Source organism: Nannobrachium achirus, assembly GCF_963921795.1.
Source record: "Nannobrachium achirus genome assembly, chromosome: 17".
Lineage (NCBI taxonomy): Eukaryota > Metazoa > Chordata > Actinopteri > Myctophiformes > Myctophidae > Nannobrachium > Nannobrachium achirus.
This window is the reverse complement of record NC_137824.1, coordinates 35,188,119-35,209,363: the sequence shown is the minus strand read 5'-3', so window position 1 is coordinate 35,209,363 and position 21,245 is coordinate 35,188,119. Positions and strand designations below refer to the sequence as shown.

The 21,245-nt window shown below is 42.2% G+C and overlaps 1 protein-coding gene across 1 annotated transcript; it reads right to left on the bottom strand.

Annotated features, from left to right (window-relative positions):
- Window positions 1–18,541: 18,541 nt before the first annotated feature.
- Window positions 18,542–20,330, bottom strand: LOC308302440 (homeobox protein MSX-2-like; the record flags this gene model as incomplete). Its single annotated transcript, XM_080746694.1, has 2 exons — window positions 18,542–18,996; window positions 20,015–20,330. The coding sequence occupies 2 exons, from the start codon at window positions 20,328–20,330 to the stop codon at window positions 18,542–18,544; spliced, it is 771 nt and encodes a 256-aa protein (XP_080602820.1).
- Between the last annotated feature and the right edge of the window lie 915 nt (window positions 20,331–21,245).

Here is a 21,245-nt window from a genome sequence, read left to right as displayed (position 1 = left end):
GGAATTACTGAAAAGGTCATGCCTATTCCTCTTTTTTTCCCCTTTTCTTTTTCAGCCACTTGGCAGGTGGTGTTAATGTTGGAGCCCCCTGTGTAATGAGAATGACTGGAATGAGAAAATGTGATCAAAGGGTGAATAAACCACTTAAGGAGTTTGATTAAGCCATGGTGTTTCCCATTACTTCCCCCGACAGCCAGCCGTCTGAGACACACTCACCTCACTGTAGCTCAGTGACCAGCCTTTGTTCTAATCTCGATGTGGTGCGCGCGTGCGTGTGTGTGTGTGAGAGAGACAGCGATGTGATTAATAGCACTGGATATTGTTTTTCTTTTTGAATTTCTAGTTTGCCAGACAGAACAGTTGTTATTGTTTGTTCTAGTTTTTTTGAAAGCCAATTTTCAGAAAGCCATATATGACCAGGTCTATTTTTTTTGTTATTTCATTTTATTTTTATTTTTTGACTGAAGCTTCAAGCAATCATATTGGAGAATTGTCCACAGTAACGGTTTGCCGTGAAATATATGAAAATGGATTCATGACGTGTATCTCAGGATGATGGGATGCAAATGGCAATGGGGTGGCTTCAATGTGGATCTTGGACTTCATGTGGCCAGTCTGTGACGTCAATCTGGTTCTGTGAGCTTGTATATCTGTTATTTTTGCTAACATGAATGGCTAAAGTGCAATGGTGCATGGTTAAAATGATTGTGATACTTTTTCATGAGCATCACGGCATATTGCACGCCACATGCATGTGCATCATGTCGTGTGCATGTGATTCTCCTACATAATGAGAAGAACGTGACAGGGAGTTAGGTCACCCTCCGTACAACAGGGGCCATGGGGGACACCGATGGTGACTCTCACGCATGGTCTCGGGAGACGACAGCAGCGTGTGTGCTGCGTGTCTTTCAGTGGGGTAAAGTAACTAAGTATGTTTACTCAAGTACAGTATTTTTGGAGCTGTGTGAAGCACAGGCTCCCTATACGTGGCCGTGTGGGTCTGTCTGTGTGTCTGTCTGTCTGTCTGTATGTAGCCTGAACTTCCTAAACTTCGGCACGCCACTAGTCCCACAGTTTTGCCACCACACACTCGCGCCATATGTCAAATCGAACGGCTTACTCGGGAATCGTGGGCTATTACTTTTCTAAGAGAAAGGTTCTATAGTTTAATTGATATTAATTTATTAGTGAATTAATTTCCCCCATTGACTTATAATGGGAATCGCAAAAACTCACATTCAATTATTTGTCTCTCGCAAACCATAGGGGCTAGAGTTTCAAGACTTGGAGAGGAGGTTCATAATGATTTCAAGGATTAAATAAAAAATAATTGTGTCATTTGGCCGCATGGTGGCGCCATAACACCCCACTTTACGTTTTGGCCTGTAACTCTTGAACCGTAGGTCGGAAAATTAAAAAATATTTTTTCCCTGGATTCCTTGGGTCATGACGCATCTCCCCATATAGGCCACACCCATTTGCGCCATGATAGTTTTTCCGCCATCTTGAATTTTCTCCAAAACACTTTTTGCTCCTTTTCCTACATATTTTCTTCAAATGTCACAAAAATCGGTACACATGATCCACACACACACACACACACACACACACACACACACACACACACACACACACACACACACACACACACACACACACACACACACACACACACACACACACACACACACACACACACACACACACACACACACACAGCTCCACTTCACACGGGTGTGATTTTTTACAATTTTGAGGTAGTTTTACTTTTCCAATTTCCAGTATTTTTACTTCTACTCCACACATCTCCACTACAATTATTTGAAAACTTCAGTTACTAGTTACTTTATAGATTATTACAAAACATACAACCACTTCAACCCTCCCTATACAGTATACATTTTGGCCATTTGAAAATAGCTGATCTACAAGCTCACAATGGCTGATTTGGGCCATTTGAAAATAGCTGATCTACAAGCTCACATTGTGAGCTTGTAGATCTGCTATTTTCAAATATTTTTATACATTTGAAAACTTGTGAAATGGGACATTACAAAAATGAGTACTTTCTACTTTTGGTACTTTGAGTACATTTTGATACCAATACTTTTGTACTTTTACTCAAGTAAATTTAGAATTCCAGACTTTTACTAGAATATTTCTATATTGCAGTATTGATACTTTTATTTAAGTAAAACATGTGAGTACCTTTCCCACCACTTGCATGTCTTAGAGGCTCACAGGGAAACAGAGAGAGCTACAGATGGCACTGGCCGCGGAGCACCGGGCCTCCTACGATGTACAGTATGTATGTCACCGCTTTGACGCTAATGCAGTTGGCATCGGTGCTTCCTTCCCTCCCGGCAGAGTCGTTTCAGAGAAGGAGAGTGAGAGAGGAAAGAAACAGAGGGCTTCCTCGCAGTAATTACGCCCACACAAAATCCCTATGGAAAAATATAAAACACAGCGGGTTGTAAGGATGGGGTTAGAGGTCAACAGTGTGGCCGAAAGCACGCCTTATTATTCCCCATCCTCCGTCAGAGCTTGATTTATGCTCTGTTGTTGCGGCGGTGTCTTTCACAGACAATTATAGCCGTCTACAGGCTCACAGCGCTGTGTATCGTACCGCGCTGTGAGCTTATAGGTCGGCTATTTTCCACAAGCGACACACGGCCATGCGACAAAGTACAAACAAGGCTTAAAGGGCTCTGTAGGGGTAGATACACAATCAGTGCTATGCTCACAGTGCTGGACTGCTGCCTCACAGGAGGGGAGAACTGTTTTCCTCCTATTCCTGACTCTGGTACATGAACAATCCACATGAGACAGAGCAGGAGGGAGGAGATAGAGATGTGGGTTCAAGCTATGGAGTAGGTTATATGGAACAGAGCTAAATATATGATTCCTCCTCCTAATTTACACTGCAAAATCCTGTGTGTTGAAGGGGGTGTATTTTCTTTGTTAAAATGTTTTACAAAACACCCTATATTCTGATTCATTGAAAGAATCAATCATGGAGTATTTGTTCAACAATAGGGGACACCTAGTCTGGGATCCTTTCACTTTTCGGGGTTTGATCCAGTCGGGAGCAGAAACCACTTTACTTCATGTTGTAGTTCTCAAAGGACTACAATTTGGCCAGAAAGATGAAACCGGATTCAGTTTTAACCCAAAATAATTCCTGTACGCTGAAGGACATACTTTTAGGGCCTACCTAATAAACCCCTTGATGCAACGTAGTTTTGCTTTTGGAAAATTCGTTGGTATATGCATATTTTAGTCCAACTCATAGCGACTGGCAAGACTACACTAGGCTAGTAGGCTACTCAAGCATTTTAATAGGGATTGGGGAAACAAACAGGGGGAACCAAAACAAAGCGACGCCGTTTCTTCTGCTTGTGGTTTCCGCCTAGACCGGATCAAACGGCCCGTTGTAAAACATCACCAGGCTTTCCCCCGAGAAAGCCTGGTGATGGGAGGTTAGGGGACGCCCAGTCTCTCCAGCTCTTGTGACATTGTGATTATCCAATCACGAGAGAGAACTCACACAGTACTATAGAGGAAGGAAGTGAAAATGGAAGTTATGAAACAATCACAAACATTAGCAGACAAATTTGGACCTGGAACACTTTTAACACTTTGAACACAATTTAAGCTGGTAAACGATCTTTGAGGAGTTCTCTCCTGATTGGATGACATTTGTATCCCAACCTGAAGATATTTTCTGTCAACAAAAGAGCAGGAGAGAGATTTTGTTACTGAACAAAATCACAATGATTACTATCTGAATATTGAGCTTAACCTTAATTCTTCTTTTCATTTTTTTTTTACTAAAATATATCATGGACTGTGTATCATCTTCAAGCTAACCTTTTCACCCGTCATGTCTCCAGAGACGACCCCTTTCACTCTGACCTAACCCCGATAGACTAGAGAGACTGCTAGAGGAACGAGGCCATCAGGGCGTGTCTCTCTCACTGTACAAACAGGTCAGGTTGTTGTGGAGAGGTAAAAACGCCACAATCTACAACCAGAGAAACATGAGAAACGGAAACGCGCGGGGTGTCCATCAGTGCATTGACCAGTGTGGTGGAAAAAGCACTTAAACTTAAAAGTATTACACTGCAAAGACATACTCGGTTGGTAGTAAAAGTCTGGAATTCAAAATTTACTTGAGTAAAAGTACAAAAGTATTGGTATAAAAATGTACTTAAAGTACCAAAAGTAGAAAGTAAGCTACTCATTATGCAGAATGTGCCATTTCACAAGTTTTCAAATATATAAAAAATCCTGTGAAAATAGCAGATCTACTGTAAAAGCTCACAATGTGTTGCATCACGACGCATTGTGAGCTTGTAGATGGCCTATTTTCAAATGGACAAAATGTATATGGCTGAAATGGTTAATGTATGTCTTGTAATATCAATCACAATGTAACTAGTTTTCAAATAATTGTAATGGAGTAAAAGTACAATATTTACTCCAGTGAAGTAAAAAATACATTGTAAAACTAAATTGTACTTACTGTAAGTAAATGTACTTAGTTACTTTACACCACTGTTTGACCAGTGAGGTCCCTATAGTTCGAATCCATTTTCTGGTCTTGTCTTGTGTGTCTTGCATATCTCTGGATACTCTGCTATCAAAGAAACAAAGCATATTAAGAATACAGTGGAAAAATAACTGAAATATTAACAGTAACTGCAGATTCACACTGATTGATATATTATTATTAAACAACAACACCTTCTTATTCCCATATGAGATACAATAATCCATCACACAGAAATAAGACAGGAGAGTGATCAGAGTGAGAATGGTATGTTTACTATGGAGAGAGAGTATTCAAGACAGGTACAGTACAGAATAATCAATGGTTCGTGCTCTCTCTGACAAATTATGTTTTGACATGAGTATAAGTATGGTCATTTCATCAGTCAATGGATGACGTTTCAACACAAGACAAAGAGTCCATATACAGGGTTCCTGGGAGGAGAGATGTCCTTGCTCGTGTCTGGATGACACTGAGCCTTATAAACCAAAACAATTCTCATTGTTTTCGGTACAGGCTCCAGGCAGTTGATAAGGTCTGATTTCAACCAGACGGAGACCTTGTGTTGTACTGTACATGACATTTTATGACACAGTCACTGTGCCTTCAACTTCAGGTGGTCATCAATATGTATTGATAAAAAGATGATATGAACCATAACAAAATACCTATCAATTCCACCGGCTGGTTAATATTGATCTTTTTATCAAATAGATCAACAAAAGAAAACAAAATAGGCACACAGTGGGATGAAAAATGGTTAGGGTTAGGGTTAGGGTTAAAACATTTCTTCAATAGTAAAAGGACTGTAATTATCGTTAGGGTTAGAGTTGACATGACATTAATGACAAAAATGTTATCATGTTTACACATAAATGAAATAACCCCTTGTAATCAGATTGATACGTCAAGATTAGTTGATCAGTCTTCCCCTGCAACCTGTCAGGACAGAATAAAAATAAAAAGGGGTCCATAAGTCCATAAGTCCTCGATATGATGAGGGCTAGAGACAGAGCAAAGTCCAGGGATCGAGTTGAGGTCGGAGATGGGTTGTAGAAGGGCGGAGACGGGTCGGAGATGGGCGGAGACGGGTCGGAGATGGGTTGTAGATGGGCCGGAGAGTGGACGTGGGGTCTTTTAGGCGGGTTTCAGACAGCTCCTACGGACAGAAGCTTGCGGCAGTTCACTAATATCGATACAATGGATTCTTCAGTCATAATTATAGCGGCTTAATTCTTCGACAGTGCGATTTCAGAATACTCACAGGCCCGGGAGGCTGCAATAGCCCCCCGCTGTGATGATGGCGCGTTCGCACTGCCCTCTGGCCTCTGGTGGTTCCTTGGCACCGCCTGGCGTCCATCGGGCCTAGAGGATGACAGTGCTTGGCGGCAGATCACTTGTATTTCAACAATTTACAATCATAATTTCTCCACCTAAATGTTTTTCTTCACAGTGCATTTCCGTTACCCACCGACAACCAGAGCATAGCTCTGGTCCTGCGGTTGATTGGCTCGTGCACTGGTGACCCATCGTCTGTTGGTGGTGCCCCTTTTCACTCTCCGCCCTCTGTATTTTTTCCTCCGCTGTGGTGTTGTCATGGTTAGCCCTTATAGGTGTTGAGTGGCTGTAAGCCGTTCTGATAGTCTGTTTGTGTTGGGCAGAAGGATTAATGCACACAACACAAACATACTCAAAACATACAAAGTTTTAAAATCAAAAGTTTCAAAATCAAAATTAAACGTTAAACAATGAAAATCAAAGCCTAATCCAAACAATCAAGCATACTCCCCCCTCTTGACACAAGGTGTGGCAAAAATGATGTTGTTGATGTTTGGGGCTAAATGGTTAAAATAATAAAAATAAAAATACATTTTCAGACCACAGATTTATAATCTGTTCACAGTTCTTCAATTATTCAAAACTTTCAAAACAAATTAAAAATGACTTAAAATCATAAAATAGTTAAATCAGTGTCAAATGTTTCTTAATAGGCCTACCAGTAAGTCACCCAAAGAGGACCTGGGAACAGGAAGTTCCACAATCAGAATGTTGATGAAATCAATAGAAAGGAAGACAAAACATATCTAACACTTTCTCACACATACCCGCCATGGCCATGGCACACAGTCACACGCACGCTCACGCACGCAGAGGCAGAGAGGGAGTAAAGTGTCCGAGCCTCTTCTGTAACATAGGCACTGTATGAACAGGGCCCCTTTGACATCAGAACACAGACAGAAGGTTTAAATACAAATAAAAGATAATAATAACAAAATAAATAAAATATAATTAAATGGACACCAGCCCCTAGGGAAGCAAAAACAAAATGAACGGCTCCACCGGACATGGTGCCCCTTTCTCAACAAGACAGGAGGACAGAGAAAAACGGACAAAATCAAATGTAAATAAAACATGAGGTCAAATCCGTCCAGTCCAACCAAAATAAATAAACCTGTCATAAACCTGGAAAAACAAAACAAAATGAAATGAACAGTTGACATGAATTTATATAGTTACTGTAAGACATGATGTAATATCATGTCAAGTGGTCACCTCATGGGCTGGGTTGACCTTAATCAATGGACAGAACACAACTGAGTTGTTGACATGATGGTGAATCTTGTTGTTGACAGCTCTTGCCGTCACCCCATGAGGATAAAGATTGTTTACTGAAATATGGTTTACCAGTGAAATATCAGACACTTGTTACAGTGTCAAGGCTGTCGGAATCACGATGTTAGAATACCAGGGTGTGTTAAGGAACATAGAGTGGCAAACATCACTTTTAGGAGAAACACATAGAAACAGATTCACACTTGAAGTTTATAACGATCCCCACAGTTTCTCCAAATAAAATAAAACATAGGCAGAGCTAGCGCAAGCAGCAAGCGTTAAGCAGCAAGCCTAAATGCGAGCCAGCGACTCACACATACCGTACAGTACTGCACGGCCGGACAAACACACATGCACCACTGCTCACAATTGACCAGGGGAGAAAAATAGGATTAAAACACACATACATACAGTACATGTATCCATGTAGACAATTTCTCATACATTTACACACATGGGTCAGTCGGTTTAGAGGTCATCATTCAGAAGGGGGCTTCTTAGTTCTCAACACCTCAGCTGGCCTGAGATGGAATTAAAAATAATAATAAGACTAAAACAAAGACATGTAAGCATAACATAACCATAACTTCTCTCAGTAATCTGGTTAAATAAGATAGCTGAAAACCAGCTGTGTCGGTCTTATGCACTGGCCAAAACTTCCTACAGAACCAGGAAACACAATGCTGGTCTGGCGGTGAAATCCTGACTTGACTTAATTCACAACAGAAGAAGTAAGAACAACTTCTGTGGGAGTGCAACTCAGGAGACTTGACTAACTTCAGGATGAATGCAAATCTTAATAAAATGAAGTTTTGTGCTGCCAACGTAAGACCCACAGTTCCGGACCAACGGCTGTGAGGTCTTCAAAAAGCGACGAAAACAATAGACTAAAAACAACATTAAACAATAAAAACTGCAGCTGTGTTAAGAGTTAGCTAGACTCTTAAGACAGCAGGTAGGCTACAAATCTTAAAGTACTGGACACCTCTGTGATTTACGGTGCAAAAAGGCATGAATAGCCTACAATCAAAACTGAGAAATAGATAAGAAAGTTAAGGTGTAGAAAACCACCTCTGAACTTTAAAGACTTAAAAAGAATAACACAACCGATTTAATGGCTGATTTTAACAGGGCCGCAGATAAAAAGTAATTTGTAAGGCAAACCGGAACGACGAAACAACGGAATTTGGAACACATTATTTAGGACACAGGGGCCTCATGGACAAGGTTAAATCATGGATAAAAAATACGATTTATAACAACTTAAGCAAGTTTTTGTAACTATCGAAGGAAGGGTTATGAGTGTAATGAGAGACATACAGGTTTTCTTTAGTGGACAAAGGCCTGTAGTAGTAGTGAGAGCAGAGAGACTGATAAGAGATAGATTCAGGCTACTCAAGGCAATCTGTTCTGTAGCAAGTTGGATTATTTTGTAAATATTCTAGACAAAGTGTGTGAATTGGGGTTCCTTGTAAATTGATTTAGTGTCTTTATTATTGTGATAATCAATAATGTATAATAATCTAGTATAGTTCACCGGCAATAATATCTACCAAGATTTAAGATGCAGTGATGAAAGTAATTGAGTACATTTACTTGGGTTCTGTAATCAAGTATGGTTTTGAGGTATATTCTTTGTTTTCTGAGTAGTTCCAAGTTTCAGTATTTTTATTTCTATTTTACTAGATTTTAAGACAAATATTAGACTGTTATTTCCACTAAATTATTAGACTTTGAGACTACATTATATGAGCTTGTAGAGCTGCTATTTTCTTTCACATGGCGAGAGAGAGGGAGATAGAGAAAGACAGGAAGTAACAATATTGATTTATTTTAGGTTAATTGAGAGACAGACGGCATATTAGAGAAAGAGAGGAGTATAAATGTTGAATTGTATAAATTCAACATTTATACAAGTTTTTTTTGTCTCTGAGCCTTTAACTTCCTGGGCCATATTAACCTAGTCTGACAGTGTGTGAGTTGTATTAAGCTACCGTTGGCTCTGCTGTCGGCTTGCCCCTTTGCCACTTTGAGTGACATTTATGATAAAACAGTGAGCTCACGTGTCATGGTGGGGAGAAAAAAATCCTGGGGGGTCACCGACAGCAGGTCCAATCGGGTCCACTCCTTGAGAAAGTGGAGAAGGAGACATTTTAGTTCTGTCTTAACTTAACTTGTCAGATACATTATAGTCCAAACATTTGAATATTATTAGAGGCCTTCATGCCAATTATTTTACCAGAACAGAAATGGTCAAAATACGGTCTAAAAAATAACATATTGCTTCTGACTCCCCCACTCTGCTTCGCGAGGGCAAGCGGGGGAGTGAGAGGCGTAGAGTAAACGGAGCAAATTCGGTACCAAAACAGACAGATAACAAAATAATACTGGACAATTATTGATAAAATAACCACGACTTTTCTCATGTGATTAAGTGGCTGGAATCAGCCGTTATTAATAAAATAACCACGCGATTTGTTATGTGATTAAGTGGCTGGGTTATTGCACTGGCCAAGAGATCTCCCTTCAGAACAATTGCTTTTGTCCTGGCTAAACTTAACGAAATCTTGTAAAGATTTCCTTCAGGACAGAAATAACTTCTGTCCTGGCTAAACTTAACGAAATCTTGTAAATATTTCCTTCAGGACAGAAATAACTTCTGTCCTGGCTAAACTGAAGTCTCGTGCTTAATAACACCAACTAATAATATGGACAAGCATGAATCTGTGACCAACAGTCTGCTATGTCCTCAGAACAGGAAACTGCAGTCCCTATTCTGTTACTCAAACGTGCAACAAAAAGGTACCGAAAAAAAATAATAAAGTTTGAAAATCACAGAAATAACGACCGATAAAATGACCATCTACTGTTATCCAAACGCAGATAAGGGTTCATTTACGACGCGTGTCAAACCAAAACATAATTAGGAGTTATCTGACTCCTCCGACGGGGAGAACAATAATTTGTCATTAATTCAAAATTCAAAGACACGACACATAATGTTACAGGGGCCAACCGTAAACTATAAAGGATTAATAAGTAATTACAAATGTTATAATTTAAAAGAATGTTATAATGAATGGTGTCTCCTGTCCTACTGTATTTCCCCTATGTTGGGCTGGCCACTTAAGTCTTTCGGACCTCCATTTAAGGCGCAGTCCCGGGCAGAGACCCCTTTCCACTCGAGGTCTGCGCCCAGGCAACCCTGGACAGAGAGTTCAAGTTCTCCTGCTTCCCGGTGTCTTCTTTTCAAAGCCCACCGATCACAGGAGACACAGCTCGCCTACTGACGCATTCGCTTTTGGCTTACTGTGGCCTGACTGTACATTGGATCGAGCACAGCGGCCATCAGTCCTCAACAGGCACTGCATGGTCTTACTGCCATATGTGACCCGACCGGCCGGTGACCCAGTCGATAGCGGCCCCTGACCCCGTAGTGATGATTGGTCACCCAGGGAGGAAGCCGACGGTCTGATCCCAACCCCACTTGGCTATGGGAATTGAAACTTTGACCGTTTTCACCAGCCTTGCCTGTTCACAGAGGTCGTCCCAAAAACCGCACCCTCTGCTAGGTGTGGACTGTCATCCACGTACCACGTGTTGCCTCCACACTGCCTCACAGGGTCTCACAATGTGCGACAATCACGCCGACTAGACGGTACCACGGCAGGATGTTAACTCACCCTTCACTAGACACGGGGGCCTTCAGTAACTCCCCAGCACTATATACAGTCTTTATCGTGCCCTCGGAACCTCGCGATTCCGCCGCCGCCTGTTGTCCCCTAGGTTCGGGGAGCCCAATCCCCTCCCTAGGGGTCAATAGCCTATGATAGGATGTGTCCGAGCAATTTATGTGTTAAAACAAGTGAAGGTAAAATAGACTGAGCGATACTAAAACATTATTTAGCCTTGTCCGACTCCCTGAAATATCAAAAATCAAAACAATAATTCAAACTGAGAAGCGACTCATCGCGCACAGATAACTGAAGAAAACAGTATACTTATCTTAAAATATTATTCCGGTCACCAGTGGTGCATAAAGATCCGTCCTCGGACCGTGGAGCATGCAATCAGAAAACCATGTGTCCAGCGGTCCAGTGGCGGATGTCCAAGCAGGGAATGTTATAAAATAAATTGTACTGTTGTCAAAATAATAACCTTGTCTGAAAACACAGTAAACTTCCAAACTCACAGCTGGTTCTTTTATACGTGTTGTAAAACCGACCCACCGGGGGAGAGAAAGTGCACCCACGGTCACTTGTCCATCCATCGGTCGGCCAAGATTACATCTGTATGCGGCGACGTAGGACCATTTTGATTGATATATTATTATTAAACAACAACACCTTCTTATTCCCATATGAGATACAATAATCCATCACACAGAAATAAGACAGGAGAGTGATCAGAGTGAGAATGGTATGTTTACTATGGAGAGAGAGTATTCAAGACAGGTACAGTACAGAATAATCAATGGTTCGTGCTCTCTCTGACAAATTATGTTTTGACATGAGTATAAGTATGGTCATTTCATCAGTCAATGGATGACGTTTCAACACAAGACAAAGAGTCCATATACAGGGTTCCTGGGAGGAGAGATGTCCTTGCTCGTGTCTGGATGACACTGAGCCTTATAAACCAAAACAATTCTCATTGTTTTCGGTACAGGCTCCAGGCAGTTGATAAGGTCTGATTTCAACCAGACGGAGACCTTGTGTTGTACTGTACATGACATTTTATGACACAGTCACTGTGCCTTCAACTTCAGGTGGTCATCAATATGTATTGATAAAAAGATGATATGAACCATAACAAAATACCTATCACACACAGCCCCGATGATGACAGAAAACCAACTCTGAAAGGTTTCATTACATCAATTGGAATGATTTACATTATAGTATGAGCAGCGAAGGCCATGTTTGTGCGTGCGAGTCAATTAAAAATGAGCGAGGACCTACGAAGTGGCCTGTGTAGTTTCCACGGCAGGCTTAGCTACAGAGAACCTTAAATCATGAAGAGCTCAGATGAAGGACAGAACAGGGATTGGGACACACCTGTTCCACGGCTTTGAAGGTGAGATGAAAGCAGCTCCCCTAATTATAGCGCTTGGAACAACACAATCCTCAGGCCTACAGGAGAAAAGTACTCTCACCACTGTTTCCTTTAATGTTATGTTTCTCGTTACGCGATGGGATGTAACAACGGTGTGCCGCCATTGTGAGCTGTGATCTTTGTTGGTGGTGGGTGGGTTTTGTCTCTTGTCAAATGAAGGGTGCATTTCCGCTTTGCTCTTGAGTGCTGCTGAGGTCATGACATGCTCCTCTGAATTCAGACTGGTGACATGGATTCACTCACATGTTCCTCCTCGGTATCAGGGAACATGTGAGTGAGGTCACAGGGGGAGGAAGATCTCACTTCTCCCATGCTACTGTATGTTGATGAATTGAATACATGCAGTAGGACCACAATGGAAACAAGTCCTCAGGACTTTTTTTTTGTGTTATCCTTTTAGCCCCTGCCCAAATGTTTCGATCTATTTGATCTTGGCTCTAGACTCGGCGCTCACCTACCTTGATAAGGGGAAGAACAGATGTGTCCGAATGCTCTTTGCAGACTACAGTTCTGCTTTTAATACTATCATTCCCACCGGACTGGACAAAAAGCTCAGGGACCTGGGCCTACACACACATCCATGTGCAGTTGGATACTTGACTTTCTATCGGGCCGCTGACAGGTGGTTAGAATGGGGAACATCACATCTGACCCCTTGACCCTCAACATAGGGCTGTGTGCACACATGATTGTACAGCCAAGCTCAAACGTCATCTTTAAGTATGCAGATGATACTACAGTGATGGGCCATGTTGAAAGCAACGGCGAGACGGCCTACAGAGCTGAGGTCGGCAAGCTGACCGTGGTGCCCGGAAAATAACCTCGCTCTTAACGTCAGCAAAACCAAAGAGCTGATTGTGGACTTTAGGAAGCAGGAGAGAGAGCACACACCGATTTACATCGACGGCGTGGCAGTGGTCTGTGATTTTAAATTCCTCTGAATTCATATTTCCCAGGACCTCAAGTGGTCCACACATACCTCACAGGTGCCTACGACGCTTGAAGAAATTCCGGGTGAGCCCCCGCATCCTCAACACCTTACACCAGCACCATCGAGAGAGCGTTCTGATGAGCGGCTCTACTGCCTGGTTTGGAAACTGCACCACCGCTGAACAGAAGGCGCTGCAGGGAGTGGTGCGCACTGTGCAGCACATTGTGGGAAGTGAGCTTCCTCCTCTCCTGGCCATACAAGATTCAAGATTCAAGATTATTTTATTTGGTCCCGAGCCCGAGGGAAATTTGTCTTGGACATGCAGGCTGCTACATAACATACAACAAGACAAACAGAGAGAAAGAAAATTAAAAAGAATAGTGCAAAGCACACAGTGCTGACATACAGTACACAAGAAACGTTGTGTGGCTACTGGCTAAGGCCGAAAGCATAATCAGGGACATCCACCACCCCAGCCATGGTCTGTTTAAACCACTCCCACACCCCCGAACAGGCAAACGATACAGGAGAATCGGGAGTACCACAAGACTCCTGAACAGTTTTTATATATCAGCTGAATGCTGAATACGAGCTAAAAAGTAGGCAGGCCGTAAAGCAGGAGAGGAAGGCAGAGGAGAGAAAAGGCAAAGGAGAGGAGAGGAGAGGAGAGGTGAGGTTTGGGCTTGGATCTTTTGGAGAGGTTTGGGATTTTTCTACACGAGATGACATGAACTAGCCTACTGAATTTGATTGAATCAGTTCAAGAAGAATGAATGTGAGGATCATAACAGCTCATCATGTGTGCCATTTACCATGGACTGTTGGACACAATGGAACCAAATCATCTTTAATTTAAATCCCTACAACACTCATGGCAAATTAATAAAGATATTATCTAAGAGCCACTTGAGTACTTCAGTTTGGAAATAATGTTGTAAATCTTTTAAATCCATATAAAATATGGATTTACATCAGTGACGTTACCCAGAGCTCATTTTACAATGGGTGTGACATTCATCCCTTTAGACAACAACAGTGGACACTGAGTTAGTGTGGAAGCCAAGGACATTTCTAACCCAGGGGGGGGGGGGGGGGTGTGAGATTAGATCTGGAACCTTCCGATTCAAAAGTGTCTGCTCTACCTCCTGAGCCACTGCCACCCCATATCTATGATCGTAGATGGTATTTGGTTTCCTAAGAGCCCCACACTGTACCATAAGATGTCAGGGACACTCCCATCCATTTATCATGATGTGAAAGACATACTGTAGGTATAGTCATAGTGCATCTGTATCAACTGTAAGACCGGACTGTAGTGAACACTGAGCAGTCACATTATGGGAAGCTGCTACATCTAGTGGATTTTCAGTAGTACTGCAAGGTGCATAAACCTATAATAATCATGACAGTTGACACTCAAAGAAATCAATCATTTCATGCATGTATTTAGTTTTTGTCCCAGTCTTATATTTGTTGTCTCTGTTTCGTTTTGTTATTATTTGTATTTATAAATGAATAAACAAAACAGTTGATGAAAAAAAGACTTACGTCTCTCTTTAGAACATGGTCATCAGAGCATCAATTCAACACGAGGTTTCCCAGTTAGCCAGGATGGAAAGAATATTCTGTACTTTGTCAGCAGAGTTGAAATTAATACAAAGCTCAGATGTTTTAATTGTATGAGACCAAATAAAGCCAAGGACCTGGACTGGTCCTGGTCTGTTTCACTATTTTGCAGAGAGACTCAAAAACAAAAGCTGGCCAGCCTTTGTCCTCCAGACCAGGGATTTGTGTCAAGGACCCCCACATTGATATGTATTTGGCCACGGACCCCCCATCTTAAAATGTTTTGTGCCAGGGACCCCCAGAAGAGAAGATTTGTGTTCCAATGCTTTCAAGATTAACATGTTTTAATTCAAAAGCTCACAGTGCGGCACACACTGTGAGCTTTGTAGATCTGCAATTGTTTTAATAGCAAATATGGATAAAGTGGTTAAAATTATGGTGATGCTATATTAACACATTTTGCTATGGACCCCCTGGTATCCCCCCACAGACCTCTTTGAGAACCACTGCTCCGGGCCCCTTGATTACGAAATGGCTGGTCTGAGCTCTGAGGAGCTAAGTTAAGAATGGTTGTAACTCAAAACCTATTGAACACTGTCTTGTGAAATGATTTATCAAAGCTGTTTGGTTTTGTCATTTGTAATAGGCTACATTTGTACATTCAATAAAATGGTTACTGTGTGTACTGTAGTATCAATAGTCCTTGTTTTGACAGGTGGCATATGGCATACAGTCTTCTAAGAAGTATTTATTTTATGGTTTATGTTTTTTTTACATAATTATTTTACTATACAGTGCTGTATTTGACTTTTTTCTTTTCTGGTTAGCCTGGAATAAGAGCCAATTTAAGCCAGATTTATACTCACTAAAAATAACCAGTCCATTTGAAAATAATCTACAGGAGCTTAGACCTGCTATTTCAGGCACGAGACACCGTTGTACGGTGGACTATAAATGAAGAACAAGCCTGTGAGAATGTACTTGTCTCCACAGGAGGCTGAGGTTCATGGGCAATCTAAGCCATCAAAAGACCTCAGTATCTGCCTAATGCTGCTTTAATTTCAAAATGGAGGAGCGCAAATGGACTGTGAAATATGTGCTAATGGTAACAAGGGCTGCCTCAAGGTTAGAGATAGGGGAGGGGGAGAGAGAGAGAGAGAGAGAGAGAGAGAGAGAGAGAGAGAGAGAGAGAGAGAGGGCTCATATAATGCCTCAATTTTGTTAGAACCAAGTACACACATAATTTCACAGTTTTGGAGTCAGAATCTACGGACAAGCACAATTAAGCCGGGGACTGTTTGACATTGGGCCCGACATTCTGCTGTATCACAGAGTTCAAAGAGAGTGAAAGAGTTCATTTAGAGTCTACAGTTTGCACAGCCCAGCAGGGGATAAAGCTCAGCCCCTCCGATACACAATATAGAAACACATGCTTGCAATTAAGTCAATATGAGGTGTGTTGTAAGCAAAAATTATAGTCCCCCCCCCCCCCTCCTTCTATGTTTTTTCTAGGGTAAATTTGGCTTGGTAAATATCCGTTAAATAGCACAACACCTCCTCACTTGACCACCCAGAGAATCCCATGCATACATACACATACACCCCTGCTGCCATTCATACTGCGGTAAAACGCTGCCCGTCCTAAAGTATGACCCCATACTTTCAGACATTCTTCAGAGTAAAGCTCTAAAGCGGATTAGGAAGCTAAATAGCTCAGCAGTTTGACTAATATGTTACGGCTCGTCGTGTAATGCATCATTTAATTAATTTCTGCCCGGACCACCGGTATGGATGGAGAGACCATGGCTTCCATTCTTCAAAGCCTCCAGAGATTTAGGAACGCCAACTTGACACATTAAAGCATGAGCGCTGAGTAAAGTTATGATATGGCATAATAAAGTGCATGCATGCTGAGCAACACGTTCATGACTTGTAAATGAGTGACTGAAGGAAGTTGAAATGCTAGGACAAAAAGTGTTCAGTAGTAATAGTGCAGTGGTTTTCAACCTTTTTCATATCAAGGTCCATTATTTATTCTGCATTTGAGCCACGGACCACCATTTGATGAGATGTAGACTCTCATATCCAAGACTTTAAATATTTTCTTATCGCTGAACATGATTTTGTCCACAATCCCATGCTGTATTGATGTTGGTACCATAGGAGAGATAACAGGCAATGTTGATCAAAATAAAATGTCCTCTACATTCTCTAATTATTGTGTAGACTTCTTGAAAACGAAGTAATGCAGATGTTAAACAATGTAAGATGGACACATAAGGGTCCATTTGGTTTCATTTTACACTCTCAAAAGTTAAAGATCTACTGTATAAGGGTACGGGTAAATTTGGTTACCAACTCTCCATCATTTAGGATTAAGCTGGGAACCCCCCACGGACCACTGGTTGAGAACCCCCGGTATAGTGTCATGTCTGCATGTATTTTCATGACTCACATCAGAAGATAACAAAAGATACTGTACAAGGTTAACCAAGAGCTTTAATTGCAGGTCAAAACAAATGGCATATATACAAATATAAATGTTCCATTATATATACAGTATGTATATACTACTATTATATAAAATATTACATTTCAAAAAATAAATATGTCTCACCTACAGTATGAATGATATACAGTACCTTCCACATGCAAGCATTCACTCATTTAGAGGTCCAAAATGAATCCCTGTTGTTTGATTCATAGCTCTTGTTGGTGTGAGCAGAATACATCACGCCATATTTCTTCTTATTCAAGGTGCCCCATGCAGGGGAACAAACTAAAAATGAAAAGCTTGGCACATTTGGCATTCAATGAGGAACTCCCTAAGGAGACACCAATCAATATGCCTACGGCCCTACGCCTGTCATGAACGTGATCTGGCATTCATGAAGGTAATCAGATTCAATATGTTCCACTTAACCTCTGTTAGAGATCCTGGCACAGTTGCATATACAGTACGTCATGCTTGCCGTGGAGTTTTGTCACTCGCGTACTGCACACAGTACAATACACAACGTAAAAAAGGATTTACAAAATGTCCTCAGGATTCAATTCAAGAAAGCTCAAAAACCACTTTTGGTCTCGTCCAGACACGAAACAATTACACAAGTCATAAGGTGCATTCGTTTATGATATCGCTAATGTCCTCCCTGCTTACACATACAGTGTATGCTCCATGGCCTTGGCATTCTGCCCGCTTTGTTTAGACTGCAGACAAATCCGATTTGTTTCTCAAACTCGGATCTTTAGGACTGTTATTGATCGGATCAGATATGTCAATTCAGACATCGTCATGGATTCAGACATGTCGTGGAATTCTGGATCAATCAGTAATCGATGAGGCAAATAGGAGACCAGACAATATTCTACAGCATTGGTTGCTGTGGTAAATGACGTAACGACACAGGCGTGAATAATGCTCGCCTTAAACTCTGCCGCACGGTCGCTAACAAAAGTAGATCTATAAGCTCAATGTATAATGTGAGCTTGTAGATCTGCTATTTTCAGCAACACCATCGCATGACGACATATAAATCAGGCTGTGTCCGAGGGACCAGACAGAGTCAAATCTTTAGAAATCAGATTTGTCAATCGCATTTCGCCTAGAAATGTGGTTTGTATCTGATTCACAAAAATCAGTTTCCAATGTGTCTCTTGTTTGTTGAGTTTTTTGCTGTTCAGACTTATCTAGTTCCAAACTGGATAGGTGAACAAAATCAGATTGGGGCTGCCAGCCTGAGGCCTCCTATCGGGTCCTCTCAGGAGAGGTGGAACAGGCTGTAGGCGGACGGCGAGGCGTACATGGCCAGGTGTGCGGCATGGGGCAGCATGGGCCCGCGGCCGTACGGGTAGACGTGTCCGTAGGCCTGCAGGTTGATGCCGAGGGGGAACGGCAGCGACGAGAAGCCCGGGTGGAAGGCGCCGGGGTGCTTGGCGGCGCTCCCCGCCACCACGCTGGCGGCCATCTTCAGCTTGTCCACCTCGGCCTCCTGGAGCCTCTTGGCCTTGGCCCGCCGGTTCTGGAACCAGATCTTCACCTGGGTCTCGGACAGCGCCAGCGAGGAGGAAAACTCAGCGCGCTCGGCGATGGACAGGTACTGCTTCTGGTGGAACTTGCGCTCCAGGGCCAGCAGCTGCGAGGTGGTGAAGGGCGTGCGGGGCTTCCGGTTGGTCTTGTGCTTCCGTAGCGGGCAGACGGTCGGACTCAGCTGCTCTGCGCAGGAGAGAGGAGACCAAGACGTTAGACTGGTGGTTTTTCAACCCTTTTCATATCAAGGTCCATTATTTATTCAGGATTTGATGCCACAGGCCACATTTAGGATGACATTTAGCCTCTCAGACACAAAATGTAGAATATTTTGTTATCGTTGGATTCCATGCTGTATTGATGTGTTGTATTGACGTGTTAGGAGAGATGTTGATCAAAATAAAGATTCTACATGATCTAATTGTGTGGATGTCTTGTAAATTAAGTAAAGCAGATGTCTAACAATAATTTAACTCTTGAGACACCCTCAAGAGTTACAGATCTATAAGGGTCCATTTGGTTACCAACTCTCCATCATTTAGTAGGGGACCACCTGGAACCCCCTCAAGGACCACTGGTGGTCCCCGGAACACTGGTTGAGAACCACTGCTTTAGGACCCGCGGCCGATTCTACAAACGCCTACTAAATCAGTAGTTTTCACACTTCCAAGATTTTTTTTATAGGCCTATTGGTAGAAGGGCACCGTTTACAAAATAGCCATTATTATGTAGTAACTAATTGTATTTACTTAAATATCACCATTACATAATAATGGTCAAGTTTAAACTATCAATAATTTTACTGGTGTCCCCACTGGAAGGTGCTGGAAACCTCCCCTTGATTTAAACAATAAATACATCAAATCTGTCTCAAAGTGGACTCCAGGGACTAAATTGACGCATACAAGAATTCTGTAACTCTGAGAGTGTACAAATTGAACCAAATTAACCCTGTCAGAGTTAAGGGGAGACCTTGAAATTTGAAAGTTTGAGAACCACTGCTGTAGGCTATTTAGTAGAGCCATGTGGTTCCTCCAAAGCTAACAAGTGTCTATTTATTATCCTACAGCATGTGTGTAGTGCTTTACAAAGCAATGACTATGATATGAAATATTGCCTATTAGATATTATGCAATATCTTATTAAAACACCTTTTTCTTTCTTTCTTTCTTTCTTTCTTTTTACTTTTCCACTGTTAACTTACGGGGCGGTGTGGACAGCTTGACTCGAGACATCCAGGTCGCACAGTCTCCCGCTGCTCGGTCCGAGGACTCGGATTTGACCGGCGCTGCAGGTCCGAGCGCGTCCGCACTGTGCGTTGTTGTTGTGCGTCCGCTATTCAACGCATAATCTCCCTTCTCGGTCGCGAGGATCGCTCCTCCGGCGGACGGCCTCTTCTTGTCAGACATGAGCGCCTCGACGCTGAAAGGCAAGAAGCACACCTGCGTCTTCTTCAGCTGCGGCGAGTGCTGGACGTCCTCGTCGGAGAAGCCGTCTCTCGAGTCTACGGGCGAAGTCATGGCTCTGGAAACGTGTTTAAAAATGACATCTGTCCACGCGGAGACGAAATAACACGCGATCCGTCCACGGAGAGAACTTGGAAGGGGCGACAAAGTTGTCACGGAGGCAGCAAAACTTCATGATGAGAGAAAACTTTGGGAGGTACCGGTCTGAGACTTTCAGCCAATGGCGTGCCCTGACTCCGGGCTCGCGAGGAGACTTGTGATCAAGAGGTGATAAAAGCACTAAAATGTTTTACTTGAGTAAAAGTATCAATACTGCAATGTAGAAATTACAATTACAAGTTAAAGTCCGGAATTCAAAATGTACTTGAATGAAATTACGAAAGAATTGGCATCAAAATGTAGGCCTACTTAAAGTAGCCTACCAAAAGTAAAAGTAGGTTACTTATCATGCAGAGTGGATCATTTCAAGTTTTCAAATGTATACAAATCTTTTGAAAATAGCAGATCTACAAGCTCACATGTCACAATTAATGCATTGCATTGCGACACGTTGGGATCTGGGATGTAGTGGAGTAGAAGTAAAAGTACTGAAAACTGGAAATACTCCAGTAAAGTAAAAGTACCTCAAAATGTACTCAAGTACAGTACTTGAGTACCACTGCCTGACTCCGGGCTGGCGAGGAGACTTGTGATAGGCTAGACTAGACAGTGTGTGTTTAGTTTGGGGGTGTCCGGGACGGGATGGGCTCCTGAGGTTAAAGTGGCCCCCGGGGGCCAAACTACACCCCCACATAAACATCATGTCAGGTATAAACATCGGCCTCATTTACCGCTAATTAACCTAGAGGTGCAGAAAGAAGTTTTTCTTAAAAAAAATGCTTACAACTTTTAATCAGGCATGATGCTTGTCAGAAAATTATGAAATACAAATACACTTATGAAATAACCTCAAGGCAGAGACATTTTGTC